Source organism: Heloderma suspectum, chromosome 2 (genome assembly GCF_057233095.1).
Source record: "Heloderma suspectum isolate Gila_16-S chromosome 2, 16-S_ref, whole genome shotgun sequence".
Taxonomy (NCBI): domain Eukaryota; kingdom Metazoa; phylum Chordata; class Lepidosauria; order Squamata; family Helodermatidae; genus Heloderma; species Heloderma suspectum.
The window spans coordinates 257,220,794-257,236,770 of NC_139459.1; the positions used below are offsets into that span (position 1 = coordinate 257,220,794).

Genomic DNA, 15,977 nt, shown 5'->3' on the forward strand with positions numbered 1-15,977 from the left:
TCACCCCAACATCAGTTGCCAGAACAAGATTAAAAGGAGAGGTTAGCGAAGGGTGGAGTGTAGTGAAGCACATTAAGAGCTGCAACAAGGCACTTTGGGGGAAAACCTCAAGAGGTCATGCAGGTGTAAGACAAATATTTTCCACAGATTACAGCATCATTTCAATTGGGCTTCAGGCCTGGTTTTGGAACGAAAACTGCCTTGATCGCCCTGTGGGATGACCTCTGCTGGGAGAGGGGCAGGGGGAGTGCGACCCTGTTGATTCTCCTGGACCTCTCAGCGGCTTTCGATACCATCGACCATGGTTTCCTTCTGGATAGGTTGGGTTGGGAGTTGGAGGCACTGCACTGCAGTGGTTCCGCTCCTACTTGGATGGCCGATTCCAGAAGGTGGTGCTGGGGGATTATTGCTCTGTGCCATGGCAATTGTGCCAGGGGGTTCCACAGGGGTCTATTTTATCCCCCATGCTGTTTAACATCTACATGAAACTGCTGGGGGAGGTTATCCGGTGGTGTGGGCTGAGGTGCCATCAATATGCGGATGACACCCAGCTCTACCTCTCTTTCTCATCAAACTCAGGTGAGACAGTGGCTGTTCTGAATCAGTGCCTGGGCATGGTAATGGACTGGATGAGGGCCAATAAACTGAAACTCAATCCAGACAAGACGGAGGTACTGTTAGTGGGTGGTTCGTCTGCTCGGCTAGGTGATATTCAACCTGTTCTGGAGGGGGTTGCACTCCCCCTAAAGGATCGTTCGTAGTTTGGGGGTGCTCTTGGATCCAGAACTGTCACTTGAGGCACAGGTGAACTCAGTGGCATGGAGCACTTCTTATCAGCTGGTATACCAACTACGCCCTTATCTGGACAGAGATCTGGACTGCAATGCGTTATACATGGGACTGCCTTTGAAAATGGTCCGGAAACTTCAGCTGGTCCAAAATAGGGCAGCAAGATTGTTAAGAGGGACTGGCCTGCGAGCTCATATTATGCCAGTACTTTTCCAGCTGCACTGGCTGCTAGTCCATTTCCGGGGCCGATTCAAAGTGCTGGTGTTAACATTCAAAGCCCTTAATGGCTTGGGGCCAGGTTACCTGAAGGATCGCCTCCTCCCATATGTGCCTGCCTGGACCATAAGATCATCCTCAGCGGCCCTTCTCCGTGAGCCCCTGCCAAAGGAATTGAGGCAGGTGGCTACTAGGAGGTGGGCTTTTTCTGCTGTGGCACCCCGGCTCTGGAATGAGCTCCCTGGTGAGGTTCGCCTGGCACCTACATTGTATTCCTTTTGGCGCCAGGTGAAGACCTTTTTATTTTCCCAGGCATTTTAGCATTTTAGCTTTCTAAATTTTTAGCTTTGCTGTTTTAAATCTGTATTTTAAACTCCTGCACTGCTGCTAGGTTTTATTGTGATGGTATTTTTATATTGTGGTTTTAATGTTCTATATATTTTAAATTGTTTTATTGTGTGATGTTTGGTTTTAATTTTTGTGAACTGCCCAGAGAGCTTCGGCTATTGGGCGGTATAGAAATGAATAAATAAATAAATAAATAAAATCATTCTGTCAAAACTGATGTCTACTCACTTGACATGTTTGCTAGCACTTGGTGGCTGTTCGGGCATATTACAAAGCAAACTAGGAAGATCATTTGTAATGGGAAGGTTTCCTTTTGATAAGAAGAAGCTCACAGGGCCTTTATTATTATTTTTTTTACAAAACTCACTTTCCTGTGCTTTCATCTACAAAGAACATATATCCCCTCCCAACTTGTATTTGAAAAGACAGGATGGAGTATGCATCTGCTTTGATCTACTGTCTACAATATCCCACTCCATGTGATCTTCTTTGAAGTTTGGTATAAGTTTCAAAGCCTTTGGGGTTTAATTCTCAGGGATGACAACAATCTACGTTGCTGTCTGATACCCAAGTACACAAATACAGTGTCAAAATAGATATAGAACAGTAAGCTTCCCCCTCCCCACAAACCCATCAGTTATCATACAAATAACAGTTTGAGGGAGAAAATATGTTTTTTTCCACTGCAAAGTGTACCACCCATCTAGCTGTGTATATATGAACACACACAAAAATTGTAAGTATTCCCTTAAGTCAGACCAATGTGTTGTACTGTCTCCCCTAGCAGCCTCCTGCCTCCAGACACCTTCCTTCTTCCCTTTGCTTGGTTTCAAAGAAACCCTGCTTCAGGCCTGTGTTTAGAACCCTGCCAGGAATCTCTATATAACCCTGTTAATAAATCCATTATGTTGCTGACAGCTGTGTGGAGCCTGAAGAAGTAATCAAGGTTCAGTAACAGACAGCACAACCAGTTCCTTACGAAGTCAGCCCTTACAAATCTTTTCTCCTCCTCAATATATACATTTGTTAAGGAACAAGAACAAAAACAGTAGGGCTGTGCACCGCTTTGGTCCGAATACTGAAGCAAAGCGGGCTGCTTTGGAGGTGCCTCAGCATGATCCAAAGCAGATCAGAACAGCACTGAGGCACCTCGAAGCGAAGCGGTTCGTTGCCGAGGCACCTCGGTCCATCTCGGCACTTCGGAGGCACTGAAGCCATTCCCAGACAGCCTGTCTCTCAATGTATCAACTTGAGAAAGATCAGGGAGGGGGTGAGGAGAATGGAGGGGGGAAGGGGATAGGAGGGGGAGGAGTGAGGGGGGAAATGGCAACTCTAGTTGCCAAATTAGGGCTGAACCTAACCCAGCAGTCTCCAATCAGTGACAGTGGTGCAGGAGGGGGGGGGGATACTGGATATATTGGAGAGATCAGCCTGCTTTTGCTTTATTGTGAGAGACCGTGCACTGGTTAGAGTTGGAGGTGGTGTTTTCGTGTTCTTAGAGGGAGTTGTACTGTTTGTACTGTTTGTGAGTGTGTGTTTGTACTGCAGCTTTGTCTTTCTTCTTTGTCTTTCAACTATTCCCTTTCCTTTCTTGATTGTTTATTTTAAAAAAACAGACATTTTAAAAGCACTTAGTTTGAGTTTCCTCCTTTCCTTGCTTGGTTCTTTGTCTCCCCCGCCCATCTAATAGGCTTTACTTTCATTCTTTTCTTGATTGTTTATTTAAAAAAAAAATCTTTTTTTAAAAGTACTTCAGTTTTCCTTTCCTTGCCTTGTTCTTTAGCTCCCCCCTCTCCAACTTCTCAATTCTCAACCATTAGTTTTACCTTACTTTCTGTCTAGATTTATATATAACTTCCTTGTTCTTGGCTCCCCTCCACCCCCAGTCCACCCTTCTCAATTCCTGTAGTGCTTCTAGGGATGTCGGAGAAATGCTCCACAAATCTCCGGGAGGCCGAATGCCAACGCATTCGGCCCCCCAAAATTGGTGGGGAAATTCTCTGACACCACCCCCCCGGGATGGGACTTACCTCGTGCGAATGTCCCTCTCGGCGGCAGGTCCTGGCGGCGTTTCAGTGGCGGTGGGGGCGGCAGTCGGTCTTCTGACCAGCTGCCGCCGCCGCCATTTCCCAGTAAAGTAAAAAAAACCAAAAAACGTGATAGGTTATGTAACGATTTACGTAGCCTATCACGGCTAGATTTTCAAAGTTTTCCCTTCCCATTTTTGAGCTCTCTTCCCTAAAAAAAAATTTAATACATTAATTAAAAAACCCTTTTCTCTTTTGTTAGGATTATCGATAGTCCTTGCTTGTAGGTAGTTCAGTTTTTGCTTTTCTTTTGCTCTTGTATGCCTCAGTGTGTGTGCGTGTGTTGTGGACAAACACCACACAGTCCACATTTAAAACAAACAGTGGGCAAAGCACTGCACAACATATATTTTTTAAATTTTATACTATACTGTGTGGCAAAGCAAGCCCAATATGAGGCATCTTTGGGGCCTTGGCAGGGGCAGAGGTAGGCGAGGTGCTGGTGGGACCAGCAGCACCAGTAGCCAAGCTGAGTCATCCCCCGTCCAGATAGCGGGTCCTGGTGTAGGGCAGCAGAATGCGGAGGCCAGTCGCAGTGCCCAGAGGTCACTGTTTGAGCAGGCTGGTGCAGGCAGCAGCAGCACTCTTGCCAAAGGAGCAGCATCTCCTTCTGTAGGGGAAGAGGGGAGCCAGCTGATGGGCCTTAGGGCCAGGTAATGTGTATTCTCAGGTAGTGTGTAATCCATTCAGCCAAAGACTGCCTGAGGTCATCCACTGTGAAGCGACTAGGAAAGCAGTACTAGGGGAGAGGGGTTATTTGCACTTCAAAGAAACCTACAGCAGAGATTAGGGATACTGACCTCCTCCTAATCACCGCTTAAACACCCGACTTCTCTGATTATCCCTTTATGGCCTTTGGTTTGAGTTTCTGAGAACAGCAATTTTATCTGTGCCTAGCATAAAAACTACTGGGCCACATTGTCTGAACTTTGGCAGATGGAATCCCCTCTATGGGGGCTGACAGGTCCCCAAATTTCATTAATATATATTCATAAATAAAATATTCATAAATAAAATATTCATAAATAAAATATTTATCATGAAAATGGAAAAAGTCATGGCCATTTCTATTTTACATTGCAAATCAATGGGAAAACATCAAATCTGAATGATTAAGATATCTGAATCTCTCTTCGGATCTGAATCCAAAGCAAAGCGGGTTCGGTCTGAATCAGCCCGAAGCAAAGTGGGTCTGAATCAGCCCGAAGCAAAGTGGGGCTGCTTTGGAAGGTCTGAAGTGGCATCTGAAGTGAAGTGGGGGGTCCATACACAGCCCTAAAAAACAGGTATTACAAAAAAACTTCCAGTATTCCATCTATTTTCCCTGTAAAAGGAGGCTCCAGGGACTTCCTACTGCAGGGCTCTCCAACTGTTTTGGGCTGATGGCCACATTTGGAATTCTCAGAGAGCGCCTTAGGCACCATTAAAAGATGGCTACCATGGGAGGTATGCCCATTCACAAAATGGCTACTGTGGTGGGCATGCTCAGTCATAAAACACCAATTCCACAGAAGGCAAACTGGTGAGGCTGAGAGAAAACTCTCCACATCTCTGTCTCTTCCTGCCCAGGATGTGCATGTGCACATGCACACACACAGACCCAGAGAAAGGGGGGAAGGCACATACAGACACAGACACAGAGAGGGGGGACACAGAAATGTCCTGGTCTCCCACCCCCACATGGCCCCATCTGCCCTATTTTCCACCCTCCACCCATGGCCTCTCCACTGTTCTGTGCTGCCTACTTTTCTTCCTTTAAAGTACCAATATACTGAGTCAGCTCAGGCACAGCTCAGCCGCCAAGGTCCTTCTCTCTCCCTCTCCTACTGATCCAAAGACCTGCTGCCACTGATTAGAATGGGGGTGGGAACGTGCAGCAGAAGAACAGCAAGCAGGAAGAGCAACAGGTAAGGGAGACAATGGGAAGGCGGATGGAATCTGGTCCAGAGGGATGCTGATTTCCTGGTGGGCACCATTGCAGGTCTCTGGAGATACCCTGGTGCCCATGAGTACCATGTGTTGGGGACCCCAGCCCTACTCCATGGGAAGTGGGGTAGAACACATGGAACAAGCCATCATGATGTCAGAAATTGTCAGTGGCCAAGAAAAGGAAACCTCTGTAAAGGGGAAGCAGTCATTGGCCTCCAGATATACAGTTATCAACAAAGGGCCAGGAATCACTCATAGCTGCTACACTCAGAAATGTTATTGACTTGATCCCAGACTTAGTTATGCTTAGAGTAGACTAATGGAAATGAATGGGATTTAGTCATGAATAACTTAAGACTCAGTGCTTTCAACGGACAGGGTTGGCCAAAGAATTTTCCCTGCCATAAGTGGACAAAATAGTGCCTCATCCCCCATTTCATGTACATTTAATCTACATCCATTTCAGTCAGGCTTCAGGTCTGGTTTTGGAACAGAAACTGTGTTGGTCACCCTTGGTGACCTTTGCCAGAAAAGGGTCAGGGGGAGTGCAACCCTATTGATTCTCTAAAACCTCTCACTTGCTTTCAATACCATTGACCATGGTATCCTTCTGGTAGGCTACCTGGGCTGGGAGCTGGGGGCACTGCACTGCAGTGGTTCCATTCCTACTTGGATGGCCAATTCCAGAAGGTGGTCCTGGGGGATTATTGCTCTGTGCCTTGGCAACTATGTCATGGGGTTCAACAGGGCTCTATTCTATCCCCCACGCTGTTCAACATCTACATAAAACCACTGGGGGAGCTTATCTGGACGTGTGGGCTGAGGTGTCATAAATATGTGGATGACGCCAAGCTCTCTCTTGCCCTCTCCTTTCATCTGGCCAGCTAAGTGATGTTCAACCTGCTCTGGAGGGGGTTGCACTCCCCCTAGAGGGTCACGTTCATAGTTTGGAAGTGCTGTTGGATCCAGCATTGTCAGTAGAGGCACAGGTGGACTCAGTGGCACAGAGCACCCTTTATCAGCTTAGGCTGATATACCAATGAGATCCTTATCTGGACAGAGATAGCCTAGCTACACTTATCCATGCTCTGATAACCTCTCATCTGAATTACTGTAATCTGTTTCATGTGGGGCTGCCTTTGAAAATGGTCTGGAAACTTCAGGTGGTCCAAAATAGGGCAGCAAGATTGTTAGCAGGAGCTGGTCAACATGATCATATTATACCAGTACTTTCCATCTGCACTGGCTGCCAGTACATTTCCAGGCCCGATTCAAAGTGCTGGTATTAACATCCAAAGCCCTAAATGGCTTGGGGCCAGGTCACCTGAGGAATCATCTCCTCTCATATACAACTGCCCAGACCCTAAGGTCAACTTCAGCAGTCCTTCTCTGGGAACCCCCACCAAAGGAAGTGAGGTGGGTAGCTACTACGAAGAGGGCCTTTTCTGCTGTGGCACGCCAGCTGTGGAATGAACTTCCTAGAGAGGCTCACCTGGCACCTACACTATGCTCTTTTGGCACCAGGGGAAGACCTTTTTATTTGCCCAGGCATTTTAGTTTTTCAGTTTCTGTTTTAAATCTGGTATTGTATTTTAAATCTTTGCACTCCAGCTATTATTTTTATACTGTCGTTTTAAACTTTTTTTATATTGTATTTTATCAACTTGGATTTTATGGTTTTAATTGTTTTGAACCAGCCAAAGAGTTTTGGCTATCTTATGACAGGGCCAGCTCTTTCAATGGGTCTACTCTAAGGATGACTAAGTCTGGATCCAATCCACTGTAGGTAAAAAGGAACAAATATTTTCATATATCTCTTTGGTTCATATCTCTATTTATGGCTTCTTTCTTACTGTGTATTTCTACACTGGACAAATTAATAGAGAAACAGATGTCCCCCCCCCCCCTTTTGCAGGTACTAATGAAAAGATGCAGTATTTTTCTTTGGTTGTTTTTGTTAGAAAAATATTAACATTCAGCATTGCTCACAGGAACATTTCAGCGAATTGTCATATGTGCCATTTACTAACCATTCACCTGAAGAATGTGGGTCTGATACAGTTCTTCATAGCCATAGGCATGACACGTGTAATTGCCCATGTGAATAGTTGTTACCTTGGTGATGTAGAGAGAATCATCATCTCCAAAATCCTGTAAGTAACAAAAGACAAGAGGGACAAAAAGACCTATCATTTAGCAAATTTGTTTTAAATGCGGAAAGAGGCTAAGCTAACACTATGGTTATTTTCACAATTGCTTGGCTTTTAACGGGGCTTGAGTTTTGAAAACCGTACTTTAATGTTTAGTTACGTAAATCTGTAGGATGGAATGAATAAGGGATGACTTCCAAGTACATAAATGGGTGAAACTAAAACGAACTGAAGTGAAAAACAGGACTTTTTCTGATTTCCAGTAAAAGTACCCACACATAAAATGATGATCATCTAGGTCTGTGATTAAATATTTGATGACTAAAATTATAATACAAACTACTTTTGGGGTATGGTTTAAATCTATGGAGACTGATCATGAAAGCACCATGGCCTACAACACACAAAACCCTTCTTCTTACTTATATTTCTTACTGTGTAATTTAGGTTGATAATTCTGCTAGAGAAGATGAAATATTTGCTGGGTTTGAAAACCTGGATATGTCGACCTTGTGGTCTGCTCTACTTATCAGGTTATTCTAGAGGATGCTACACAAGCCTATATATTGATGAATAAATGCCGGCAGCAGCTTATTTTCTGTGTTCATTAGTATGCAGGTTCTGCAGTGCTGAATTGTTGATCTTTATATACAAAACCCAAAAGGACACATTTAAAAACCATACTTAATTAGCTTAAAGAATGGCTTCCCTTTCTTAATTAACTTACAGTATGACATATGCTAAATAAAATCCTTTACATGCAGAGCTTCAGTGCTTAAGTAGAATATATCGCCAAATATGCAATTAATAAAATATCAGAAAATAACCAGAAATATGAGGTCAAATATGCTCAGCTCCTGAATCTCAATGATGTCCAGAACTGATAGACAGAATCACAGAATTTAGAGTTGGAAGGGGCCTTGGAGGCCATGTAGTCCAACCCCTTGCTCAGTGCCGGAATTTTGCAACTTTAGGATTCCTGACAGATCATTCTGCAGCCTCTGCTTATCTACAGTGAAGAAAAGCCCACCGTTTCCATAGGCAGCATTTTCCATCATCAAACACCTCTTACCGTCAGATGTTTCTCCTAATGTTTAGCTGGAAAGCTGCTTCCATGCAATTTCCACCCATTAGTTCTAGTGTTTTCCTCTAGAGCAGGGATGGGGAACCTTTTTCAGCCCGAAGACTGAATTCCCATCTGGGAAAAGTCTCAAGGCGGGAGGGGGAGGGGGAGGGACACATTCCATCTGTGGGTGGAGCCAAAAGCAAAGTGGGTATGGCCAAAGGCAGAAAGGACAGACCAAGACGCGATCCTTGCCAATTTTAAGCCTACTCAGAAGTAAGCAGGGCAAGCTCTACATGTCTGCTCACAAGTAACCAGGACAAGCCTCAGAAGTAAGCAGGACTGAATCACCTAGCAGTTTCCTCCCCAGGCTCCTGCAGGGAAAAGCTCTTAGATCAGCAGCTTATCCAAGATAACAGTAATTCTGTACTGAGCACTGAGAAAGGGAGCTTTTTCAGTGCCCAGCCCAACAACAACAAAAAGTGAAAACACAAGAGAAAGTTGGGGGCGGGGGAGGACAGAGGTAAGAGGGGATGCATTTTAAAAGGGGCATGTTCACCAGCAAAGATTTTGTGCCCAGACTAGAGAATGATGATGCTGGCTGGAGAATCCCCGCCCCTGCTCATGAGCAACAGAGAACAAGTCTGCTCCACCTTCTGCGAGGTAGCCCTTCAGATATTTGAAAACAGCTATCATGTCTCACCCAGGCTAAACATTCACACCTCTTTCAACCGTTCTTCATAAGTCTTGGTTTTCAGACCCCCCTCCCCACTCTCCCGCCCATCGCTCTTGCTAGAGTTGGGTGAGAAATTTGTTTCAGTTTTGTTTTGACCAGAATTTATCCAGTTCCGCCTCCTGGAACTGAATGCGGATTTGCAGTCTGAAGTCTGTACATTTCTGACCTTGTGATGAGATTCGTGGGGAAGTTGTGGGCACCTGACTGGGTTCGGGAGTCTGTGGCCCCCCCAGCCAGCAACCCCCAGACTGTGCACTGTCTTCACTTGCTTCCGCTCACACCCTCCCGGATTCACCACAATGCTGTCTGGTGAGCGCCCACCATTTTGCCGCCTTTTTTTCTGCGCAAACAAGTTTTTTTAAAAAAAAATATGTATATTTAAATATGTGCAGTTTGGGGCCAGGAAAGCTTCATGGGAGCAATATTACAGGCATAATGCTCACTCTAGGGTTGTGGTGAGTCCGGGGGGTGCGAGTGGGTGCGAGCAGGTGCAAGTGCAGGTCCAGGTGGGGGTGAGCGGGGGCAGCGCTTCAGCGGGCACCTGGAGAACCTGAGCTGGGATGCGCTCGCACATCCCTAGTGATTCGCAGACCAAAAAAGAGAATTCCGAAAAATGTGCATGACAAAATGTGTATATTTGAAAAACATGTTTCAGTCACAGGAAAAAAAAATGTGCACAACATTTCAACATTGGGGAAAATGTGCTCCAAAATATGCACACATTTTTGTGCAACCTCCCCACCCTTCAAGCATGCAATCCAATACAGACACGAGTCAGAAAGAGCTTTGACGAGGAATTCATTGATGCACTTGACTTTTGCTCAGTCACACATTCCTATCTGTTGCCCTCTTTTGGGTATATCATGTGGTCTACAAAGTGTATGCTAGCCCATGCTCATCGCTAAGGAATAGGGGTGTGCAATAATGTTTAAACTTCTTTTGCTTTGGGACTTTCTGTTTTGTTTTTCTTACCTGTTCATTCGTTTATTTATTTGTCACTGCTACTAATTTTGGCAGCTGCTTATTTTATCTTCTCAGAATGCCCCGGACATTGCATTATTTCAGGATATGTTGGGGGAAAATGGCAACTGCCACAAAGAAAATTGCAGCCCCACTGGCAGCTGTCATTTCCCCGTGATTCAACATTGAGGTATTCTGGGAAAATAAAATGGTGGCCACTAGGAGCAGTCACCCAAATCAGCTCTGCTGCCTCCAGATAAATGTAAGCCCCCATCCTGAAATGTCCAATGAATGGACACAAACAAGATATGGAAAATGGTATTCTTACCCATTTGTCACTGCATTTATTTTTGAACCAATGAAAATTGAACTGAATGGGCCCCACTCCAATTTTTCATTCTTTCCAAAACAAATCCATGCCCCTTGCTCCTACTAAGAAATAAGCATGAGGGAGAACTAAAAAAACTGTGACAAATGGCAAGACCTATTTTCAAATTCTGCATTTCTGTCCTTGGTTGAAAAAAGGTAGCACCGCGGTGCCCAAGACCGCAGTGCCCAAGAACCTGGAACTCCCTTCCCAGGGCGGCGAGAGTGGCGCCCTCCTTGATACGCTTTCGCAGGCAGGCAAAAACTTTTTTGTCCTGGTAGGCATATTTTTTGTTAACTTTTAACACTTTGATATTTTATACAATTTTAATATTATTGATGATTTAATTATATTTTAACTTATGTATACTTCTATTTATAGGTTTTAACTGTACACGTTTTAATGTTGTAAAGCTGCCTTGAGTCCCAGTATTGGGGAAAAGGCAGGATATAAATAAACAACAACAACTACAACCACAACCACAATGAGAACCAAAGTTTTACCTCAGTTATTGACTTATTAAGCGGTCTTTGAAAGTTGTTATTTGCTCATTCTCAACCCTTCATCTGCAGCAACAAGTTGGTAATAATACTTAGCTACCTTCTTAGGGCTGTTGCACAGGATATGGAGATAATGTAAGTTAAGTGTTTTGAACACTCTACAAATGCTAAGCATGAGAGAAATCACCCATGTACGAAAGTCACTCACCTTTTGACAAAATGTGATTCGAGGTGGGGGGGAGGCGCTCCATCCCTCCCCCCGAAATTCTGGCTGGGGGGGAGGTGCTCCGTCCCTCCCCCCTGAAATTCTGGTGGGGGGGAGGTGCTCCGTCCCTCCCCCCCGAATCCTGGCCGGCCATTTGCGTCCCTGCAGTCAGCCGTGATAGGCTACGTAAATGTTTACGTAGCCTATCACGGCTGAGTAAAAAAAACAAAAACAAAACTGCACGTACGCAAATGGCGGCGCCCATGGGCGCCGCCATTTGTGTTCCTTATTTTGGCACTATGTAGCCTATGTAGACGCTACGCTATTTGCATTCCCCTTATTTTCGCCGTAGTCTACATAAATGTTTACGTAGCCTACACGTGCCAAAATAAAAAACGCAAATGGCAGTGCCCATGGGCGCCGCCATTTGCGTATGCACGGTTTTTTTTTTTTACTCAGCCGTGATAGGCTATGTAAACATTTGCGTAGCCTATCATGTTTTTTTTTTTTTACTGGAAATGGTGGCGGCGGCAGCCGGTTGGAAGACTGGCCAACGCAGCCACCGCCGCCGAACTGCCGCCGCAGCCGCTGCCGCCAGGAGGATTCGCCCAAGGTAAGTCCCATCCCGGGGGGGCAGACCGTTTCACCACTGATTTCGGGGGGCCGAATGCACTGGCATTCAGCCTCCCCGAGATTCGTGGCGAAATTCTCTGACATCCCTACACCCAGGGCACAATTCTAAGCAATGCTTAAGGGTTCTTTAAAATGACACGAGCCTCATTAAGTGCATGCAAAACATATAGTAATAGGCAAGTTCCCTGAATAACCCCCTAATTCACTGATCCAGGATAAATTTGCACCTACAATTTCCATGCATTCCAGCAACATCACTAAAAATATTCCTACCTTTTTGTGTACAAGAAGTAACAGATTTTGGGTGGACTACATCCCTGTCAACAGTTTGGTTGCTTAACTCCCATTGACTTAAAAAGTTTTTAAACAGTCTAATAGAACAACCCTATGGTCCCTGGGAGGCCATAAGATACTGACACAGCTACAACCTTGGGAGGGGAAAATCTCAGCAGGGATTCCCACCCACACACATCTCGCAGTGCCCTTGAAAGAGGGTCAGGGACAGCGGGTGGGGAGGGAAAGGAGAGATATGGATCCATTGGATTCACAACCCTCTCCTGGAAAGTACGTCAGCTAGACAGGCTCAACTGAAGTACCAGTGTTTATCCGGCTTTGTTGTGTTTGATGTATTGTAGCCCGGATTAAATTTAGATCAATAAAAACTAGATGGCTACTTTTATGGGATGATTTATAAAAGAGATGAAGAAAAACAAAGCAATAAAAATCCTCTGTCATTCACGTGTTGCTTCCTAATAGACATCTCTGATTAATGTTATGAACACTTGGTTGGTGCTCTAAAATTGTCTTTTTTTTTATGGATGATCTATTTTACTCTGATGTATGGTATGCAGAGACATTTTTGAAAGATGTAAGGCTCTGTTTTATTATTTTCTTCCCATATACTAAAGAGAAGCTTTTTCCTTAACACATAAAATTTATGATGTATAAATTCAGTGTTTTATTCTTTGCAATTAATACAGCAGCTTATATATATATATGCATTGGCTATAATAAATTATGCTTACACTATAAATATCTCCTAGCTGTCATGTGAGAATTACATATGCCCTAGTCAGAATCAGAGTCCCTGTCATCCCACACGTGATGAGAATTGGATGAGGAGAGTAGGGATGAGCTCATTGCCCCTGCCCCTCGCCCGCATCCTCGTCTCCCATCCCCACTGCCCTCCATGCCTTCTTTACTCGAGTAGGCCCCTGCATGGTTCAGGACCCTGTTTGTGCATGATTCTAGATCACAAAGGTAACATGTACTAGTGCTGCAGAAGTTACTCCTCCAACATGTGGAGGGCTGAGGGAACAGGCCATGAGGAGGCAATGGAGGGGTGGACCAATGGGCAACTCCTCTCTCTCCCCATCACTTGATCCTAGTGATCCTAGTAATCCTAGTGATCCTCTCTCCCCATCACTTGATCCTAGTCACATGTGTCTGTGGGGGGGCACTTCTGAACAGGGCTTGAGAACTGCCCAGATGACACCAAAGGACAGAAGCACTGTGGTGGTTCGTGGCTGGTTCTTCTGCCCAGATGAGTGATATTCAACCTGTTCTGGAGGGGGTTACATTCCCCTCCCAAAGGATAAGGTTGTAGTCTGGGGGTAGGGATGTACGAAACTCCCCTTACCTGGCTCCGCCGGGTTCCACTGGGGGGGGTAGGCACTCCTTCCCTCCCCCCGGAATCCTGGCCGGCTGGCTCTGCTCTGCGGGGATTCCGCGGAGCCGCCAGCCGGCTCCACCAGCAGCCGGACATCCAGCTGCTGGCTAGCAGGGAAATATTTACGTAGACTAAGATAGCCAAAAATAAGGAATGAAAATGGTGGCGGACGTAGCCGCCGCCATTTGCGTACGCATTTTTTTTTAAAAGCCAGACGTGATAGGCTACGTAAGTCTTTATGTAGCCTATCACGTCTTGTAAAAAAAAAACAACCCCCTGACAAGACTGCAAATGGCGGTGGCAGCAGCCAGTCGGAAGACCAGCCACTGCCGCCGCAGCCGCCGCTGCCGGAGCTGCCGCCGCCCAGAAGATCCGCCCCAGGTAAGTCTCATCCTGGGGGGGATCCGCAGGGGGGCGGGGGGGGGGGTGGCAGGCCGTTCCGCCACAGATTTCGGGGGGCCGAATGCACTGGCATTCGGCCTCACCGAGATCTGTGGCGGAATTCTCTGACATCCCTATCTGGGGGTGCTCTTGGAACTGTCACTTTCATTGGGAGCACAGGTAGCTGCAGTGGCACAGAGCACCTTTTATTAGCTGAGGCTGAACTACAACCCAGAGCGTTATCCACGCTTTGGTAAACTCTTGTTTGGATTACTGCAATGCTTTATATGTGCAGCTGCCTTCGAAAATGTTGTGGTCCAAATAGGGCAGGGAAACTGTTAATAGGGACAGGCTAATCTGATCATATTACACCAATGCTTTATTATTTGCACTGGCTGCCTGTCCATTTCTGGGCCCAATTCAAAGTCCTGCTATTAATCTACAAAGCTGTAATGGCTTGGGGCCAGATTATTTGAAGGATCGTTTCTTTCCATATATACCTGCCTGGACTCTAAGATCATCCTCTGAGGCCCTTCTCCAGATGACCCCCACTCCCGAATGAAGTGAGGCAGATGGCTACTAAAGAGAGGGCGGCCCAGATAATGCCCTACCCAGAGAGGCTTGACTGGTGCCTCCACTGAGGACTTTTCAGCACCAAGTGAAGACTTATTCTCCCAGGCTTTTTAGTTCTTCAATTTTAAAAATTGTTTTAGTGTGTTTTTAGATTTTTGCACTGTGGCAGGCTTTTACCCTGGTTTTTGCTTTGGTTTTATTCCTTTTTAAATGTAAGATTTTAATATTATGTTTTACTATGTTATTGTAGTTATGGTTTTACATTTTGTTTGTGAACTTCCCAGGGACCTTGGCTATTGGGTGTTGTTGTTGTTGATGTTGTTGTTGTTCAGTTGTTCAGTCGTGTCCGACTCTTCATGACCCCATGGACCATAGCACGCCAGGTCTTCCTGTCCTCCGCTCTCTCCCGGAGTGTGCTCAAGTTCATATTCATTGCATCAGTGATGCTATCTAGCCATCTCATCCTCTGCCGTCCCCTTCTCCTTTTGCCTTCAATCTTTCCCAACATCAGGGTCTTTTCCAGGGACTTTTCTCTTCACATTAGGTGGCCGAAATATTTGAGCTTCAGTTTCAGTATCTGTCCTTCCAATGAGCAGTCAGGGTTGATTTCCTTTAGGATTGACTGGTTTGACTTCCTTGCAGTCCAGGGGACTCGTAAGAGTCTTCTCCAGCACCACAGCTCGAAAGCATCGATTCTTCGGTTCTCAGCCTTCCTTATAGTCCAGCTCTCACAGCCATACGTTGCTACTGGGAAAACCATAGCTTTGATTATATGAACCCTTGTCGGCAAGGTGATGTCTCTGCTTCTTACTATGCTGTCTAGGTTTGCCATAGCTTTCCTCCCAAGGAGCAAGCGTCTTTTAATTTCATGGCTACAGTCACCGTCTGCAGTGATCTTGGAGCCCAAGAAAATAAAATCTGTCACTGCTTCCATTTCTTCCCCTTCTATATGCCAGAAAGTGATGGGGCCAGATGCTATGATCTAGGGATGTACGAAAGTCACTTACCTGTTCGCGGATTATGTTGATGGTGGGGGGGGAGGCATTCCGTCCCTCCCCCCGGAATCCTCCACGGCCAGCTGTGCTCTGTGGCAGCTCCGCGGAGCAGCCAGCCAGGCCCAGCCAGGCCACGGCTGTCCGCAGCCGGATTTCCGGCCGCGGAGGGCTCTGGGTAAAAAAGAAAAAAAAACGCGTACGCAAATGGTGGCGGCTATGGCCGCCGCCATTTGCATTCCTTATTTTGGCCCTCTTGATCTACGTAAATATTTACATAGACTATGATGGCGAAAATAAAGGGGAACGCAAATAGCGTAGTGGGTAAATATTTACGTAGGCTAAAACGGGGAATCAAAAAGGGACGCAAATAGCGCCT

At 45.8% G+C, this 15,977-nt stretch overlaps 1 protein-coding gene across 1 annotated transcript in view; it reads right to left on the bottom strand.

The window, feature by feature from the left end:
• FSTL4 (follistatin like 4) overlaps positions 1-15,977 on the bottom strand; it is a 662,050-nt gene that overhangs the window by 46,375 nt on the left and 599,698 nt on the right. The window contains exon 7 of the mRNA XM_084838897.1: positions 7,400-7,520. Coding sequence (XP_084695023.1) covers positions 7,400-7,520 — 121 coding nt within the window. The remainder of the gene's footprint in view (positions 1-7,399; positions 7,521-15,977) is intronic.